The sequence below is a fragment of the Oncorhynchus clarkii genome, chromosome 4, assembly GCF_045791955.1.
Source record: "Oncorhynchus clarkii lewisi isolate Uvic-CL-2024 chromosome 4, UVic_Ocla_1.0, whole genome shotgun sequence".
NCBI classification, from domain to species: Eukaryota; Metazoa; Chordata; class Actinopteri; order Salmoniformes; family Salmonidae; genus Oncorhynchus; species Oncorhynchus clarkii.
Window position 1 is genome coordinate 21,003,635 of NC_092150.1, and position 20,384 is coordinate 21,024,018.

The 20,384-nt window shown below is 48.5% G+C and overlaps 1 protein-coding gene across 1 annotated transcript in view; it reads right to left on the reverse strand.

The window, feature by feature from the left end:
* LOC139406579 (A disintegrin and metalloproteinase with thrombospondin motifs 10-like) overlaps positions 1–20,384 on the reverse strand; it is a 61,093-nt gene that overhangs the window by 26,991 nt on the left and 13,718 nt on the right. Inside the window, exons 4-16 of the mRNA XM_071149315.1 lie at positions 18,595–18,754; positions 18,137–18,339; positions 17,560–17,643; positions 15,977–16,122; positions 14,240–14,283; positions 11,879–11,984; positions 10,212–10,358; positions 9,899–10,040; positions 9,128–9,235; positions 8,859–9,004; positions 8,344–8,407; positions 7,872–7,974; positions 1,415–1,548 (exon numbers count right to left, since the gene is read on the reverse strand). Coding sequence (XP_071005416.1) covers positions 1,415–1,548; positions 7,872–7,974; positions 8,344–8,407; positions 8,859–9,004; positions 9,128–9,235; positions 9,899–10,040; positions 10,212–10,358; positions 11,879–11,984; positions 14,240–14,283; positions 15,977–16,122; positions 17,560–17,643; positions 18,137–18,339; positions 18,595–18,754 — 1,587 coding nt within the window. The remainder of the gene's footprint in view (positions 1–1,414; positions 1,549–7,871; positions 7,975–8,343; positions 8,408–8,858; positions 9,005–9,127; positions 9,236–9,898; positions 10,041–10,211; positions 10,359–11,878; positions 11,985–14,239; positions 14,284–15,976; positions 16,123–17,559; positions 17,644–18,136; positions 18,340–18,594; positions 18,755–20,384) is intronic.

Sequence of the window (20,384 nt, forward strand, 5' to 3'; positions counted from 1 at the left end):
AGCCCTCCATGTGCTCGCCAGAGGTAGCCTGACTGCCATTAGGTACCGAGATGAGATCCTCAGACCCCTTGTGAGACCATATGCTGGTGCGGTTGGCCCTGGGTTCCTCCTAATGCAAGACAATGCTAGACCTTATGTGGCTGGAGTGTGTCAGCAGTTCCTACAAGAGGAAGGCATTGATGCTATGGACTGGTCCGCCCGCTCCCCAGACCTGAATCCAATTGAGCACATCTGGGACATCATGTCTCGCTCCATCCACGAACGCCACATTGCACCACAGACTGTCCAGGAGTTGGCGGATGCTTTAGTCCAGGTCTGGGAGGAGATCCCTCAGGAGACCATCCGCCACCTCATCAGGAGCATGCCCAGGCATTGTAGGGATGTCATACAGGCACGTGGAGGCCACACACACTACTGAGCCTCATTTTGACTTGTTTTAAGGACATTACATCAAAGTTGGATCAGCCTGTAGTGTGGTTTTCCACTTTAATTTTGAGTGTGACTCCAAATCCAGACCTCCATGGGTTGATACATTTGATTTCCATTGATCATTTTTGTGTGATTCTGTTGTCAGCACATTCAACTATGTAAAGAAAAAAGTATTTAATAAGAATATTTCATTCATTCAGATCTAGGATGTGTTATTTTAGTGTTCCCTTTATTTTTTTGAGCAGTGTATATATATTTTTTTCGTATGTTATTTTATAGTTTTGATGTCTTCACTATTATTCTACAATGTAGAAAACAGTAAAAATAAAGAAAAACCTTTGACTGTGTAGCTGACTTCACTTTATTGAAGAAACATGTACTTATTATGACTGAGAAGTGGTTGTCCCACCTAGCTATCTTAGGTTGAACACACTTTACTGTAAGTCGCTCTGGATAAGAGAGTCTGTTAAATGACAAACATTTCAATGTAAATGTATCAGCCAAAACATGACACAAAAAACGTAGATAATGTAAAACATGGTCTAAGCTACAACATATGCGAACATTATTAGATAATTACACATTATTAGACAATTGACATTAAAGGTAAAAAAAATAAAATAACCAAATTTGTATTAAATAACTTATTTCCAGCAATTAGAAAATAGTTTGACAACCATGTCTGTAAGCTTTAAAATTATATCAATCTCAACCGTTTATCTTTTCCAACGATGAAGGCAAGGATGGTGGGGTATGCAAAATGTCTTTGACCACCTTTATCTCCTGATTGTTTTGGCATTCAGGTATGAAAAGTCACTTTCTGAGCACTTCTACAATGGGCAAATATGTATGGAAGGTTTTGTTCAAATTCGTTCAAAAAGTGATTGAATTCAAATGGATTTACCATTCAGCAAGACTAGTAGGAGGATGGGAGGGAGGAAAAGAGGGAGATAAATGAGGGATAGAAAGGACAGAACAGTCTCACCTTGCACTCTCCGTTCACACAGACATCCAGAGAGTCGTCTCGACATGGCGTCCCGTCCACCACAGCCGGAGCACGCTCTGTGTAGAAGTTATATCCCTCCGCCAGGCAGTTCAGAGAGCAGAACTTCACTCCACCTGGTCAACAGAGAAGAGGAACATGAAACAAATCAATATAGGCAAACAGTAACAGATCCATCATTCAATTTAGATTTCTGAGGTAAGCCCAAGTGGGACTTGAACCCGCAACCTTACGTCTGTCAGTCCAATATCTAAGCCATTACAAAAAGATCTTGACAAGAGCCCATGTGTTTTGGCAAGGACTTGACAATATCATAATAAATAAGTCAGAGGTTATTAAGAGCTGTACGTTTCCTTAGGTGTCATGTAATACTCTTGGTAAACAACACAATCTAGCTTTTTAATCTGGCTGAGGGCCTCCTGAGTGGCTCAGTGGTCTAAGGCACATTGCAGTGCTAGAGGTGTTACTACAGACCCGGGTTCATTCCCGGGCTGCGCCGGGACGGTGCACAATTGGCCAGGCACGTCCGGGTTAGGGGAGGGTGGGGCTTTACTTGGCTAATCGCGCTCTAGTGACTTCTTGTGGCAGGCTGAGTGCCTGCAGGCTGACCCCGGTTGCCAACTGGCTGGCGTTTCCTCTGACACATAGGTGCGGCTGGCTGGCGGGTGTTAAGGAGCACGGTTAGGCAGGTCATGTTTCGGGGGACTACCTTCGCCTCTCCCGAGCCAGTTGGGGAGTTGCAGTGATGAGACAAGAATTAAATTGGGGAGAAAAAGGAGGGTAAATAAAAAAGCTAGCAGCTGTGGAGGTCCCCTATAGAATCTCATCTGCAGCAGCCAGCAGAGACAACACCAAACTCAGCCATTTATATAGTACACACACTGTTTTCCACATCATTTCTTTGCTGCTCTGCTGCCGTGTCGTGTTAGCAACATTAACGCCATCACAATAACAATTAGCACTTCCAGACCTGATACCTCCTTTTGGGTGAAGCACAATACAATGAATCCAGCCGTTCACCTTCATTACTGAGAAACCCCACAGGCTGATCTAATGTGTCTGATGGCCACGCATGGTATTTTAATGAGCTTTTGGGTTTTATGTTCGATGCAGTTAATTTGTTCTCCCACAGCTGTAAGGACTCGGGTGCCAAAAGCAGAGGGGGAGGTAGAAAGGGTCTAGAGGGAGGAGAGCACAGTTTGGATTGCTAACATCAAGAGAACAAGCAGCTGAATGTGATGAAGTCCCCCCCCCCACACTCACCCACAACCACACAAAAGCTCACAACAAAAAAACAGAGGGAGCTAACAGAAATAGTGCATCTCTCAGCAGATTCCCTGTGAAAGAGGAATGTGGTTATCATGCAGACTAGCACAAAAACTGACAGGGAGAGAGGAAAGAGAGGGGGAGAGAGGAGAGAGAGGGAGAAAGGAAAGAGAGGGAGAGAGGAAAGAGAGGGAGAGAGGAAAGAGAGGGAGAGAGGGAGAGAGGAAAGAGAGAGAGAGAGAGGAAAGAGAGGGAGAGAGGAAAGAGAGGGAGAGGGGAAAGAGAGAGAGAGAGGGAGAGAGGAAAGAGAGGGAGAGAGGGAGAGAGGAAAGAGAGGGAGAGAGGGAGAGAGGAAAGAGAGAGAGAGAGAGGAAAGAGAGGGAGAGAGGAAAGAGAGGGAGAGGGGAAAGAGAGAGAGAGAGGGGGGGACTGGGGGCGGGGTTATTTGTGCACTGACAGGTGCTCTCATTTCTGTCACTTTACTGAGCATGCCAGCGACCACACTGAGCTATCTTACTGGCTGACAAGGCCAATCAATGTCTCAGCACAGAAACACACCAGCACACCTGTTTCCACATACACACACATCCACACATCCACACAATGCAACACAACAGAACCACACACCTGCTCCCACACATCCACACATCCACACAATGCAACACAACAGAACCACACACCTGCTCCCACATATCCACACAATGCAACACAACAGAACCACACACATGGTCTCACTTTACTCACCATCACCACCCTTTGGTCAGCATTATAACCTGGCCAGGCTCTGGTCATGTGAGAGCAGGAATAAAGTGCTAATCATGCCCTAAACAACTGGCAGTCACAACCAGGACCAGGAAGCAGACTTTCCACCAAGTCTCCCAGGAAGCCTCTCTCAGCCAGGGTGTCATAGCCCACCACAACCCCCCTCACAACTCCCCTGCAGGCTGGGTGAGCAGCCGTGCACTAACATATCAGTTTATGGGCCTTAACAAGTAATCTAATACTGCCACGGCTGTGCACTAGCCAAATATACCCATTTCAAGCTAGTTCTACTGTTTGAAAAGCTCACTTTGGGCTCTGTTTGTGCTGGCACTGTAGGTACAGGTACACTATTTGCTGCCTGCGAAGCTAGCGGACGATAAAGTGGTGGGATGATGGAAAACTCTAACTCCCATGGTGCTGTGCTTTGGCATGCCTGCTTCCAGTCTGAAGCGAAACAGGTTTGGATGCTGGATGGATGGAGGCTGGCTGACTGACTGACTTGGGGGGCCTGCTGGAGGAAGGCTGCCTGCGAAGGTTGTTGGACTGAGTGCAACAATGTGAATGGCTCATGCCTCTCAAAAAACAAATATGACTGCTAAAACGCTGCACGCTTTATTTAATGAACTGTCCTTGGCTGCCTGAGTCAAGCCCGACGGCTTGCTAGAGGTGTCTGAGTACAGGACAGAGAGAAGGAGAGAGGAAATGAGAAAGAGAAGGGGAAGAAAGCAGGATAGAGACAGAGAAAGAAAGAGGAATGGGGAGTGAAGGAGTGAGTGAGTGAGTGAGTGAGGGGAGAGAAGGGGGCTGGGATGTGGGATCTGGCCATAACGCAGGGCAGACCATGGCACAGCTAGTATTTTAACAGTTGCAAGGGATTTCCATTGTAAAATCAGCTGACTTGATGAAAGAAGCACTTGTTGCCTGGAGTTGGAGAGGGCCTCTCTGTAAGCCATTATGTTATTGGACTGGTAGATTAAAGGCTGTTATGTCGTCGAAAGTATTTATCTTTTGCGTCCAGCGCAGCGCTCATCAAGCACAGGAATTCCAGCTGGGGATAGACTTTCCAGAACAAGCATATGGGAGCCAGACAGTAAACTTTCTTCAGCTTTCCCCTCTTCTCCTCTCTTCTTTTCTGCTTTCCCCTCTTCCCTTTCTGGGCCCACTGTCTGGCAGTACTCTGCTGCTCAGCTCTCTCTATCTACTGCTGCTCAGCTCCCTCTATCTACTGCTGCTCAGCTCCCTCCATCTGCTGCTGCTCAGCTCCCTCCATCTACTGCTGCTCAGCTCCCTCCATCTACTGCTGCTCAGCTCCCTCCATCTACTGCTGCTCAGCTCCCTCCATCTACTGCTGCTCAGCTCCCTCCCTCCATCTACTGCTGCTCAGCTCCCTCCATCTACTGCTGCTCAGCTCCCTCCATCTACTGCTGCTCAACTCCCTCCATCTACTGCTGCTCAGCTCCCTCCCTCCATCTACTGCTGCTCAGCTCCCTCCATCTACTGCTGCTCAGTTCCCTCCATCTACTGCTGCTCAACTCCCTCCATCTACTGCTGCTCAGCTCCCTCCCTCCATCTACTGCTGCTCAGCTCCCTCCGTCTACTGCTGCTCAGCTCTCTTCGTCTACTGCTGCTCAGCTCCCTCCATCTACTGCTGCTCAGCTCCTTCCATCTACTGCTGCTCAGCTCCCTCCCTCCATCTACTGCTGCTCAGCTCCCTCCGTCTACTGCTGCTCAGCTCTCTCCGTCTACTGCTGCTCAGCTCCCTCCATCTACTGCTGCTCAGCTCCCTCCGTCTACTGCTGCTCAGCTCCCTCCATCTACTGCTGCTCAGCTCCCTCCATCTACTGCTGCTCAGCTCCCTCCATCTACTGCTGCTCAGCTCCCTCCATCTACTGCTGCTCAGCTCCCTCCATCTACTGCTGCTCAGCTCCCTCCATCTACTGCTGCTCAGCTCTCTCCGTCTACTGCTGCTCAGCTCCTTCCATCTGCTGCTGCTCAGCTCCCTCCATCTACTGCTGCTCAGCTCTCTCCATCTACTGCTGCTCAGCTCTCTCCATCTACTGCTGCTCAGCTCCTTCCATCTGCTGCTGCTCAGCTCTCTCCATCTACTGCTGCTCAGCTCCCTCCATCTACTGCTGCTCAGCTCCCTCCATCTACTGCTGCTCAGCTCTCTCCATCTACTGCTGCTCAGCTCCCTCCATCTACTGCTGCTCAGCTCCCTCCATCTACTGCTGCTCAGCTCTCTCCATCTACTGCTGCTCAGCTCCCTCCATCTACTGCTGCTCAGCTCTCTCCATCTACTGCTGCTCAGCTCTCTCCATCTACTGCTGCTCAGCTCTCTCCATCTACTGCTGCTCAGCTCCCTCCATCTACTGCTGCTCAGCTCTCTCCGTCTACTGCTGCTCAGCTCTCTCCATCTACTGCTGCTCAGCTCCCTCCATCTACTGCTGCTCAGCTCCCTCCGTCTACTGCTTCTCAGCTCTCTCCGTCTACTGCTGCTCAGCTCTCTCTGTCTACTGCTGCTCAGCTCCCTCCATCTACTGCTGCTCAGCTCCCTCCAACTACTGCTGCTCAGCTCTCTCTGTCTACTGCTGCTCAGCTCCCTCCATCTACTGCTGCTCAGCTCTCTCCGTCTACTGCTGTTCAGCTCCCTCCATCTACTGCTGCTCAGCTCTCTCTATCTACTGCTGCTTAGCTCCCTCCATCTACTGCTGCTCAACTCTCTTTATCTACTGCTGCCCAGCTCTCTCTATCTACTGCTGCTCAGCTCTCTCTATTTACTGCTGCTCAACTCCCTCCATCTACTGCTGCTCAGCTCCCTCCATCTACTGCTGCTCAGCTCCCTCCCTCCATCTACTGCTGCTCAGCTCCCTCCCTCTACTGCTGCTCAGCTCCCTCCCTCCATCTACTGCTGCTCAGCTCCCTCCATCTACTGCTGCTCAGCTCTCTCCATCTACTGCTGCTCAGCTCCCTCCATCTACTGCTGCTCAGCTCCCTCCATCTACTGCTGCTCAGCTCCCTCCATCTACTGCTTCTCAGCTCCCTCCATCTGCTGCTGCTCAGCTCCCTCCATCTACTGCTGCTCAGCTCTCTCCATCTACTGCTGCTCAGCTCTCTCCATCTACTGCTGCTCAGCTCCCTCCATCTACTGCTGCTCAGCTCCCTCCATCTACTGCTGCTCAGCTCCCTCCATCTACTGCTGCTCAGCTCCCTCCCTCCATCTACTGCTGCTCAGCTCCCTCCCTCTACTGCTGCTCAGCTCCCTCCATCTACTGCTGCTCAGCTCCTTCCATCTGCTGCTGCTCAGCTCCCTCCATCTACTGCTGCTCAGCTCCTTCCATCTGCTGCTGCTCAGCTCCCTCCATCTACTGCTGCTCAGCTCCCTCCATCTACTGCTGCTCAGCTCCCTCCCTCCATCTACTGCTGCTCAGCTCCCTCCCTCTACTGCTGCTCAGCTCTCTCCATCTACTGCTGCTCAGCTCCCTCCCTCCATCTACTGCTGCTCAGCTCCCTCCATCTACTGCTGCTCAGCTCTCTCCATCTACTGCTGCTCAGCTCCCTCCATCTACTGCTGCTCAGCTCCCTCCATCTACTGCTGCTCAGCTCCCTCCATCTACTGCTGCTCAGCTCCCTCCATCTACTGCTGCTCAGCTCCCTCCATCTACTGCTGCTCAGCTCCCTCCATCTACTGCTGCTCAGCTCCCTCCATCTACTGCTGCTCAGCTCCCTCCATCTACTGCTGCTCAGCTCCCTCCATCTACTGCTGCTCAGCTCCCTCCATCTACTGCTGCTCAGCTCCCTCCATCTACTGCTGCTCAGCTCCCTCCATCTACTGCTGCTCAGCTCCCTCCATCTGCTGCTGCTCAGCTCCCTCCATCTACTGCTGCTCAGCTCCCTCCCTCCATCTACTGCTGTTCAGCTCCCTCCATCTACTGCTGCTCAGCTCCCTCCATCTGCTGCTGCTCAGCTCCCTCCATCTACTGCTGCTCAGCTCCCTCCCTCCATCTACTGCTGCTCAGCTCCCTCCATCTACTGCTGCTCAGCTCTCTCCATCTACTGCTGCTCAGCTCCCTCCATCTACTGCTGCTCAGCTCCTTCCATCTACTGCTGCTCAGCTCCCTCCATCTACTGCTGCTCAGCTCCCTCCATCTACTGCTGCTCAGCTCCTTCTATCTACTGCTGCTCAGCTCCCTCTATCTACTGCTGCTCAGCTCCCTCCATCTGCTGCTGCTCAGCTCCCTCCATCTGCTGCTGCTCTGTTCTCTATCTGGAAACTCCAGGTGTGTCTGCTCTAATATCAGCTCTCTCCATATCTACAGACGCTTTCAGCCTTCAATGACCACCGAGCAGACACCTCTGTAATGATGTAACCCAGCCTGCTGTGGAGGGAGGTACACACACATACTGTACCCACCTCCCCTGTAGGGTTTCCAGGTGTAGAATTTCCCTCTGAAAGTAACGTTGTCGAAGTCGGAGCACTGAATCTCCCGGAAATCCTGAGAGCCTGCAGGGCACTCCTAAAACAGACACACACAGAGTGGCACAAAACAGCTGTATGTCAGTCAAATCTCAGGCCCCCACTGTATCCCTCCCTTGTCTCTCTCGCTGCCAGCAGTCATTTACAGTAATACTCACAGTAGCCTCTACACTCCACCACACACACACACAAACACACACACACACACACACACACACACACACACACACACACACACACACACACACAAAGTGAGGGCTTTAGTTCGGGGCTGGGCAGGCTGCGGTTAATTAGGTCAGTCTGAGAGCTGCAGATCTGAGTTGAGAGCTGGGCCTGGCCAGGATGAGTATGTGATGGAACTGTAGGCCTTTCAGAGAGAGCTGCTGCTTCGCTCTGCTCCACCACTCACGTCAATATTGCACGATCTGAAGCGCTTCCTCTCTCCCAGACAATACTTTCCACCAATGGTTGGCCTGGAACCAGAAAAGCAGAGGCGAAACACATCTGAGTGCAATTTAACAAAAACTCCCCAATGACACTGGCATCTATTCTCCTCCCGCCTGGCTGGCCGGGCTCTACCACCCTGTTTCAATCTCAAACAGTCTGTCTTTTTATTAGCTAGCTATCCAAGCCAATCAAACTCCTCAGTAGAAACACCAGAGAGAAGTCAGTTTGCCACTATCTGTGGTAAAACTTTATTACGGCTGTCATTGTCGCACGTGGGTGATTATAGTGGGGTGTTAAAATGATTGGTGGTAGACTGATGTCTCTCATCCTCAACAAACAGTTGTGCTTGGAAGTTAGGAAGAGCCAGTCAGATACAATCCTATGACTTTAGAGTCGTACAGTGGCTGGGAATCCAATGGCAAATCCCTATAGACAGAGTTGAGATCCACATCACCCTCCATCTGCAGCACCACTCACCTGGGGCTGTCACAATGGCGGATGGAGGAGGACACTCCTCCCCCACAGGTACGGCTGCACTCTTCCCAGGGAGTCCAGAGACCCCAGCCGCCGTCCACCCCCTCTGGCCTCGTCCCGTAGACCACACACACCCTCTTATAGCACCACTAAAATACACACACAGGGGAGGGACAAGCTGTGGAACTATTGAATTTTTATTTTTTTTCAAATTGACATTTGCACACCAAACACCCCCATTTCTGCTGGTAATGGAACATCCCAGTGCTTACCCCTTTCTCTATGGTATTGGTTTGACAGATGGTTCCTTCGGCGGCGGGTATGCTGCTGGTGATGCAGCGGTTGCTCTTGCTCATGCACCACAGCTCACTGCAGACTTCCTGCAGGCACAGAGAGAGCTGTTAGAGTGCGTCCATTTCAGCTCATATAGAGACAACAGGCCCTGATGAGCCCAGCCAGGAGGGCCCACTGACACGGAGCAGATGGAACCAGGTTGGTTCAACTACCTCTGGTCTCTGTGGTCTTAATGTATTTAAGACTTATGGCGTTGTATTTTATTGTATACATATGCTCTGACTACATAGTATCAATGATAATGACACTATAAAGTGCTATTTTGTTCCAGATGTCCGTTCACTCAGCTGTCGGGCCAATAAAATAAACTGTCTAATAAAATAAAGGTAGCACAAGACTTCTTCAGAAATTCTTAACACATGGGGACAAAATCCAGTGGGACTAGATAACAAAAAGGGGGAAAAAACTCTAGCTGGGAGACAAATAAATATCAGTCAAAATCCAGGGGCTACTCTGTCTGCCATCATGCTGCCCTGGTCAGGGTGGGCAGAGAGCCAAAGATATGCCAGAGGACAATCTGCACATGGTACTAATGGATCAGACAGTTGATTAGACCATGGCGCTTGCAGCACCAGAGTTGGGAGTTTAATTCCTACAGTACTGAATGTATCTGCCTGGTAAAAATGACCATACAGCCTTATCAAGCGAGTTTGAGGAGGAGGAAGAAGATGAGGAAGGTGATTAGGTACCCCATATTTACACTGCCGAGACTTCACTCCATATTGGAAGCGGCACTGCTCATCTGCATCGTAGGCCTGGCCGGGGGCCGTAGTGGGGTACAAAAAATCCTGCTTGGGGGGGACGTTGTTGAGGCAGGAACCCATGCCTGAGCTACAGGGATACAAACAGGAGAAGACACTGAAAAAGAGGTCCCAACACAACAAAGATGGACGTCACCTCACTTGGAATGCACCCAGTTAATCTACCCCACAATAAACTCATGATCAACTTTATAACTCCTTATGCTTCCACTTTGTTGTACTGTATGTGCTGTACACTCACTCCAGGAAGTTGGTGATGTAGTCTCTGCTGCAGGCGGACCAGACGAAAGGGTTGGTCTTCATGGTGATGTGTGCAGCCATCAGCTTGGCTGTCTCCTGACTGCGGGAGCCACAGCCGTTGCCAACTCCGTCATGGTTCATCCCAAACCTGCAGGGGGAGTGAGATGGTACTGTGTTGATATATCACCTGGTTAACTGAGTATGTGTGAAATATTGGGGTATTGGTATCGGGCAAAAGGCAAGTTCTTTACTCATATATCATCTCTGTTAAACTCGTATTAACACCATGAGCTCTGTCTCTGAGGTCTGTGCAGATTTAACAGACAGCAAAGTATCTCTGTGCTTTCACACACAAACACACACACACACACACACACACACACACACACACACACACACACACACACACACACACACACACACACACACACACACAGTTAAAGACTAGGCCCGCCGTCTAGACAGCCCCAGGGTATAAGCACCCCATCCAGTTCAAAGGTACCTGGACTAGCCATTAGGGGGGAGCACCAATGGGTTTGCCACCTGTGAAAATACCTCTGAGGCCTGTGCGCGCACGTAGGTAAATGGCACACTCAATTACTTAGCAGAAATTGTGGACTTTCAAAAATGATACAAAGTAATGGCTTTCGAAAGGAAAACATCAGAATCCTCTTTCATGGCAGGGAATGAAGAGGCTTGGAAATGTCCGGTGGAGCATACACCTAGATAAATATGTATGCATGAGTAAGTGAGGCAGATCGGCTGGTATGCCAGGCCAGCAAGTAAAACAAAATGTCTTGGAGGGAAGGTACAAAAGAAATGCCTACTGCCAGGCACTGTGGTAGGCCGAGAATGAAATACTGTTCCGGCCACACTCGTAACTTGTTCCACTTGTTATAAATAGCACATGACTGAAAGAAAATATAAAGTTATTAACACGTTCTCAATTGATGGAAATTACTCATGGAGGTAGTTACGTAACTTCTCCCTCTGGTACGGCTCTAATCTAACAGCAATCTCGCTAGTAGGTTGGGCTTTGGATAAGTTTAGCTCAGGTCAGCCCAGCCCAGCCCAGGGGTGCTTGGGTAAGGGCAGGGGGCATGGGGGTGTAAGGGAAGAAAGGCAGGACCAGAAGCCAGGTACAGGGGCAGGGTCTCCTGTGTTGGGTCACAGGTAACACCAGTGAAAGAGTGGTCTGTTGAAACAGCGCAGGTCCATGAAGCAGAAACAGAGCCTAACGCCAAAGGGTGTGTGTGTCAAAGGTGTGTTTATGATGACTGTAACGAAGGCTAGAACTGGTGTGTGTCAAAGGTGTGTTTATGATGACTGTAACGAAGGCTAGAACTGGTGTGTGTCAAAGGTGTGTTTATGATGACTGTAACGAAGGCTAGAACTGGTGTGTGTCAAAGGTGTGTTTATGATGACTGTAACGAAGGCTAGAACTGGTGTGTGTCAAAGGTGTGTTTATGATGACTGTAACGAAGGCTAGAACTGGTGTGTGTCAAAGGTGTGTTTATGATGACTGTAACGAAGGCTAGAACTGGTGTGTGTCAAAGGTGTGTTTATGATGACTGTAACGAAGGCTAGAACTGGGGCTCTGATGATTTTCCTGGTCAGGTCCCGTGGTCAGTAAAAGGGTAATATAGGTGATGTGGGCAAGCTCCTTACGTGTGTCCTATTTCATGGGCGATGGTGAAGGCTGTGGCCAGGCCAATGTCCTCGTTGATGCTGCAGCTCCTCTCTGGCTCACACATCCCTCCCACTGGTGCTAGACCTGGAACAGAGAGACACACAATACTGTCACTAACATAGCCATACATGTCCATTCACATTCATACATACAGAGATTATGCAAATGTCAAAATACATACAGTTACATGCTAACACATAACATACACAGGTAACTGACAAAATAAAAGAAACAACATAAAGTGTCTTACACTATATATACAAAAGCATGTGGACCCCCCCTTCAAATTAGTGGATTTGGCTATTTCAGCCACACCCGTTGTTGGCAGGTGTATAACATCGAGCCACCGCCATGCGATCTCCATAGACAAACATTGACAGTAGAATGGCCTTAGAGCTGCCCCAGTCAACTGTAAGTGCTGTTATTGTGAAGTGGCGAAGTGGTAAGCCACACAAGCTCACAGAACGGAACCGCCAAGTGCTGAAGCGAATAATGCTTAAAAATAGTTTGTCCTCGGTTGCAACACTCACTACCGAGTTCCAAACTGCCTCTGGAAACAACGTCAGCACAAGAACTGTTCGTCGGGAGCTTCATGAAATGGATTTCCATGGCAGAGCAGCCACACAAAAGCCTAAGATCACCATGCACAATGCCAAGCGTCGGCTGGAGTGGTGTAAAGCTCGCCGCCATTGGAATCTGGAGCAGTGGAAAAGCGATCTCTGGATTGATGAATCACGCTACCCGACCTCGAGATCGGTGTGGAACTTGACTGGCCTGCACAGAGCCCTGACCTCAACCCCATTGAACAACTTTGGGATGAATTGGAACACCGACTGCGAGCCAGGCCTAATCGCCCAACATCAGTGCCCGACCTAACTAATTCTCGTGGCTGAATGGAAGCAAGTCCCCGCAGTAATGTTCCAACATCTAGTGGAAAGCCTTCCCAGAAGAGTGGAGGCTGGTATAGCAGCAAAGGGGGGACCAACTCCATATTAATGCCCAGGATTTTGGAATGAGATGTTCAAAGAGCAGGTGTCCAGATACAATCATGTAGTGTAATAGGTAATAGGTAATAGGTAATGTAGTGTAATAGGGCATTGTGCCACCAGAACAACTTCAATGTGCCTTGGCATTCTACGAGTGTCTGGAACTCTATTGGAGGGATGCGACACCATTCTTGGTGTTTCGTTGATGATGGTGGAAAACGCTGTCTCAGGCGCCGCTCCAGAATCTCCCATAAGTGTTCAATTGGGTTGAGAACTGGTAACTGACACACACACTTTAAACCCCCTTTGAGAACCCTCTTTCAAAGTCACTGAAATCTCTTCTTGTAGCCATGGTAGTGAAAATAATGGGCAACTGGACATGTTTATACTTGACCCTAAGCATGATGGGATGTTAATTGCTTAATTAACTCAGGAACTACACTTGGGTGGAAGCACCTGCTTTCAATCTACTTTGTATCCAGTTACTCAAGTGTTTCCTTTATTTTGGCAGTTACTTTATATATTTATATAAACTTAACCAAAACCTAAAAGATTAGATTCTGCATCTACATGTCACTCTAAAGGCATCCGCATGCTTTAGTTTGGCTGGCGGCTAGCGGAACTCGACTAGCCGAACAGAACGAGTGCGCTCGCATACTCCTTTAAAAGATCGCTTGAAAAACGAGAAAAAAACAGCAATAGTATTGTTTGTCTGTTAAAAAAGTCTGAATTAATCTAAGATAACTCAAGAAATCTGTCATTAAATTTGACGTGTTTGCCGAAATGATCTTAGCTGCGCAATTTTACATCTAACTAAGATGTTCAGTGCAGTATTTTTCCATTTAAAAAATATGCACGAAAACGAGTCGTCTCTCGTTGCATGACAACAAAGACTTTATTGACGAATCACTGACGAATCAATCGTAGACTTCGGCTGAAAACTCTGGCATGCCTCCAGAAAAAAATGTATGTGCCTGCACAACCCCAAAAAAAAACAGAATCTAAGTCAAAAACTAACAAAAACGTCACTAAATCTCGTTATAATATATGCACGAACTCTACCAAACTGTTTTGGCTGGGAAGCATGCGGACGCCTTAAGACTGTGCTAGTCAGTCATGCTGGTCAGTCAGCTGCAGCAGAGATGTGGTAGTTAAGTACTTAATAGTGAGGGAGTGAGAAGTGAAAATGAGGGCAGTTTTCTGAGTCACATCCCCTCCCCTGGCTGCTCTAGATTATATATAGTCTGACACTGAAGCCCAGTGCTTCCCAACAAGCGACCTGTGTGCAGTGTGTGTAACCAGGGTTAGCCCTCTCCTGGGCTGGGCGTGGGCAGATTTGACCAGATGTCCTACCTAGGGTTCCACATGGCTTGTTCTTGTAGATGCAGATGTCGTACCTGGGAACAGCAAGGAAAATAAACCAGGCCATTTACTCAAATGAATAGTCTGGCAGTCAGTGCTTCCACACCCTGACAGGTACTCACACTTAAACATACAGTACATTGAGCAAAAAGCATTCACACACGTAATCACACACACAGACTCTCTCTCACACACACACACACACACACACACGCACGTGCGCATGCACACAGACATCCACTCTTTCTCTCCTCTCTCTCCTCTCACTTTGTCTCTCCCTCCCTCTCTTTCTCCTCTCTCTCTCAGAGGCAGTTATGGACACACAACAGACTTGATAAGTGACTGATACGGTCTGAACAATGGCAGAAAATAAAAGGATGGTTACTGCAGTGTCCTCTGGACATTTTCGATCCCTATTTGATAAAAGTTTTCATATAAATAACCTATTTTCACAGATCTAACATCCCAAGACACTCCAAGAAAAGAATACAAGCGAGTAGGAACAGGGGCCCATGCATGGGCAGAGCAGCGTTTTTCAGTGAATGGTGCTCTGTTGTATCTCTCTACAGTATTGTGTTACTGCTGTTGCTGTTTTCCCCCTAAATAGAGCGCCTCTCTATTTCTGAAACTATACTTTGCTTCCTTGGCCCGGCTCAGGGCTGTCAGATTCAAGGCAGCTGTACTCTGATTCCTTCTTTCTCTCTCTCTCTCTCTTTCTCTCACTACCTCTTTCGTTCTTTCTCCCTCCTTCTCCACAGCGTTCTCCCTCCCTCTCCACAGCGTTCTCCCTCCCTCTCTACAGCGTTCTCCCTCCTTCTCCACAGCGTTCTCCCTCCCTCTCCACAGCGTTCTCCCTCCCTCTCTACAGCGTTCTCCCTCCCTCTCTACAGCGTTCTCCCTCCCTCTCCACAGCGTTCTCCCTCCCTCTCTACAGCGTTCTCCCTCCTTCTCCACAGCGTTCTCCCTCCCTCTCCACAGCGTTCTCCCTCCCTCTCTACAGCGTTCTCCCTCCCTCTCCACAGCGTTCTCCCTCCCTCTCCACAGCGTTCTCCCTCCCTCTCCACAGCGTTCTCGCTCCCTCTCTACAGCGTTCTCCCTCCCTCTCCGCAGCGTTCTCCCTCTCCACAGCGTTCTCCCTCCCTCTCCACAGCGTTCTCCCTCCCTCTCTACAGCGTTCTCCCTCCCTCTCCACAGCGTTCTCGCTCCCTCTCTACAGCGTTCTCCCTCCCTCTCCGCAGCGTTCTCCCTCTCCACAGCGTTCTCCCTCCCTCTCCACAGCGTTCTCCCTCCAGATGCTCAGTTGAGCAGAACAGCCTAAGTTCCGTCACTCCAGACAGGACCAGACACAAACGCACACTTGGCGAAAATGAGAGGCCATGGTGCAAGAGAAAGAGCCAGTGAACTCAGAGGGCAGGATATGGAGTCAGTTCTTACTAAAACCCTAATCCAAAGAAGAATAAATTGAGCACAATATATTATATTTTCCAATAGACTCAATAGTGGATCGTTAAGGAATTAGGCTAGAGAGGGTTTAATTATGTGTATTGACAATGCTAGCTTGTGCCCTTTGGTACTAAGAGCTGTATTCGGTCTTAAGATCTGTGCACTTATCTCGAATTCTTGAGCAAGTCTCCCATTGAGGTCAATGAATGACTTATGTGAAAGTCTGAGTTGTGCATGCTTATCACACTGAATCACTAAGAATGTTCCGGTGCTGGGAGTGCTGACCTGGTGATGAGCACGGCAGTGTCGTGGTGAGCGATGCCGTTGTCTGGGATGGCATTCCCGTTGCCATTCCGGTTCTGGATGGATTTCTGCCACTTACAGAAGCTGTCCAGGGACTTCCCTGCATGGTGGTTGATCTCTAGAGTCGGCTGACAGAGACAGAGAGGGAATACAAACTGAAACCAACATAATCTGGAAGTGTACAGTGAAATAATAAAATGACTGTATAATCACCTTCAGGTTTTCATAGATGTGCCACTTTTACTATCTGCAACGACCTGACAATAATTTACAGGCCTGAAGGAGTAATGAGACAGACATTCCCCATGTGGAACAATAATGCATTTTTACTACATGAACAGAATTGACCAGTTCAACCATAGCTGTGCAATGAGCCTAGTATTAAGCAGCCCAGCCCTCTGCCACGGGACTATTGGACTGAGCTGATGAGGACAGGAGCTCCCTCTGCTTTGCTCTCTCGCTGCCATTAGCCGCCTTGGCAGAGGTGAGGGAATGCTCTCCTGGCCACAGCTGGGTAAGGCTCGTAACACAGGAATGCCCATGGTGGTGACATAACTAGTAATTGTCTCATCCCACAATCCTTCATCTCTGGGCTCAGTGGGCTGGCTAGTCTATTTTGTTTTCCAGGGGCAGTTTTCAGCTGGAAATGACAGACCCGCTCCACTCTTCTCAGCGAGACTACTTTTGGTCTTACCCCAACCTCAACAGACCGAACAGCAAGAATAATACTAATACTACTGCTAATGATCATAACATTTATTTATTAATTTCTTTCTTTGTCAGATGGCATATGCCCGGGGCAAATTACAGGGGATTATTTTCAGCTGTCTAGTATGAATCATACAGGTTGTTATTAGACTGCCACGGTGTCTTCACCGCAAAACCACTAGTCTCCCTCAGATACCATTTGAATCATCCGTAGGAAGGCTTATTAGGTCCACATTACGTCAGAAAGTGTAACCCTGTCCTGGCACTCAGTCTGACCGCATGCCGTTAGCAGCACGGGGCCTGGCTGACTGGCCTGGTGGACAGGACCGCGACCAAGCACTGACATGACCTTCATGTCAATCCCCAGGCAGTAGGTGGATAAGACATTAGGCCACAGTGAGGCGTGCCTGCCTGTCTGCCTGCCTGCCTGCCTGCCTGCCTGTCTGTCTGTCTGTCTGTCTGTCTGTCTGCCTGCCTGTCTGCCTGCCCGCCCGCCCTGCCTGCCTGCCTGCACTTTTTCTAGAGCCCCTTTTTCTAGAGCACTAATGTGCGTCATATCAACGACCCGAGAGGTCACCAGCAACAACAAATGCAGTCATGGCTGGGCTGCTTGGCAGGTCGCTCTCTCTCCACTGCCACAAACGGCTCCGCTTACAAATTTCCACCGAGAGCAGGGGAGGAAAGACACTTAAGCCAAGAATTTGACACAAACAAGGAGCTCATAGATGCTGGCCCGGGAAACCAAGCTGGACTGGACTGGGATGCGGAGCAGAGCAGAGGCAAGGTGGATGGATGCAGACTCCACTGAGTCCATTGAAAGGCAGAGATTTTTCCAGAATGGGTCTAGAAAAGAATACCTGGTCCTCTATGAGCAGGATGAGGCGGGTCACCACGATGTTCACTGCGTTCCCCAGGCTAGAATCCTGGAACAGTTTGGCAACCTGACCTCCAGGGAAACAAGAAAAGACCAGTCTTAAAAAGAGCTGACACATCATTCATCACTACCACTTACAACCCAAGGGAAAGACACTTGTCATTATTGACACAACTCGTGTAATTTGGGTTACTTTACAATGTGCTTCTGTAGTTTCCTCTGAATGGGCTTTTGTGACAAGATGGATGCAGAACAGTAAAATAAGGCCAACCATTCATTAAAGGCATTCCAGACATGAGTGTGTGTGTAGCCATCTGAGCGACAGGGTGTGAAGTGATATCCTGTAAAAGAACTACTACTGCAGATGTCATGACCTCAGCTACACTATCTGCAGGTGAAGACAGGAGAACCATTCAACACAGTAACAACAATCCTAGACTCAATCCTCAACACAGTCACAATAAAGTAGGACAATAGGAGATTATGCGGCTTTTTCAACAAAAAAAATCTGATTTTTCCACCCTGCAAGTTGTCGTGATCTGACTCGATGTGAAACTTACAATATTCATGACAGCCAGGATGTACTGCTCGATGTCCCGGCGGCCGTGGTACCCCACCATCATCTTGTCGGCCACCACCAGTGTTTCTACGTAGCGCTCTCTGCTCACAGACCTCTTCAGGGGCAGCTGGCCTCGGCTGATGGGGTTGGGAGGAGTCTTCAGAGTCCTCTGCCACCAGGCCATGCCTTTACCTGGCTTCTCATCTGAGACACAGTCACACAGACAGAGATAGGGGCTGATGGTACTGATAGAGGAAAGGGTACACTACCTGATAAGAGCCACTCCACAACATTTTGACTGATGGTAAGAGTAATATTAAGGTGAATGTATTAAAATGAGGTTATTATTCCCTGTAAACTGAGACTGCTGTACAGAGTATCATAAACTATGCTAATACAATCGTAAGTTGGAAGTTTAAAGGGTCCTGTTGTGCCCAGTACCCAGACAGCTCTACCTACCGATGACACCACAGGACTGGTCCATGTACTGGTGGCGAAGAGATGACCTCTTGTAAACCACATGGGGGCGGCCCTTCCCCCTCTCCGCCCTAGTGAGGTTTTCGGCCGGGGTCAGAGGCTCGACGAGGTACTCTTCACCGCCCGCCACGATCACCCCCTGCTGGAAAAGCCAGGGGCCCTCTGAAGGTTGGTGGTGACGGGACAAGAACTGACATGCACGGAAGTCCCTATCTCTGCTGTCTGTCAGGCCATTTACAGTAGCACTGTCTACAGCCAGCCCTGTGACACCTCATCTCCCCTCAGTGGATACACTACACTGACACGCACACTAAACCCACACACATTCACATACAGCACATACGCACACACACATAACACACACATGCATACCAACACAACACATACACGCACACGCACACACACACACTTTTACACTCATCATTTTCTGTTGCTATTCTGTTCGTTATTTTACTCTTATTATGATTTATCCTGATGCCTAGTCACTATACCCTGCCTTCATGTACATATCTACCTCAAACACCTCGTTCCTCTGCATATTGATCTGGTACTCCCTGTATATAGCTCCACATTGATCTGGTACTGGTACTTCCTGTATATAGCTCCACATTGATCTGGTACAGGTACTTCTTGTATATAGCTCCACATTGATCTGGTACTGGTACTCCCTGTATATAGCTCCACATTGATCTGGTACTGGTACTCCCTGTATATAACTCCACATTGATCTGGTACTGGTACTCCCTGTATATAGCGCCACATTGATCTGGTACTGGTACTCCCTGTATATAACTCCACATTGATCTGGTACTGGTAATCCCTGTATATAACTCCACATTGATATGGTACAGGTACTCCCTGTATATAACCACATTGATCTGGTACAGGTACTCCCTGTATATAACTCCACATTGATATGGTACAGGTACTCCCTGTATATAACCACATTGATCTGGTACTGGTACTCCCTGTATATAACTCCACATTGATCTGGTACTGGTACTCCCTGTATATAACTCCACATTGATCTGGTACAGGTACTCCCTGTATATAACTCCACATTGATATGGTACAGGTACTCCCTGTATATAACCACATTGATCTGGTACTGGTACTCCCTGTATATAACTCCACATTGATCTGGTACTGGTACTCCCTGTATATAGCTCCACATTGATATGGTACTGGTACTCCCTGTATATAGCTCCACATTGATCTGGTTCTGGTACTCCCTGTATATAACTCCACATTGATCTGGTACAGGTACTCCCTGTATATAGCTCCACATTGATCTGGTTCTGGTACTCCCTGTATATAGCTCCACATAGATCTGGTACTGGTACTCCCTGTATATAGCTCCACATTGATCTGGTTCTGGTACTCCCTGTATATAGCTCCACATAGATCTGGTACTGGTACTCCCTGTATATAACTCCACATTGATCTGGTACAGGTACTCCCTGTATATAACTCCACATTGATCTGGTACAGGTACTCCCTGTATATAACTCCACATTGATCTGGTACAGGTACTCCCTGTATATAGCTCTATTCTTGTGTATTTTATTTTATTCCTCTTGTGTTGCTATTTTTATTTTTATTTGTATTATAATTTTTAACTCTGCGTTGCTGGGAAGGTCTCTTAAGCATGCATTTCACAGTTAGGTCTACATCCGTTGTATCTGGCGCATGTGACAAATACATTTTTACTTGATTTGATATAGTACATACTGTAACTATCCCTGGCCTGGATGATAATCATATCAGTCTCT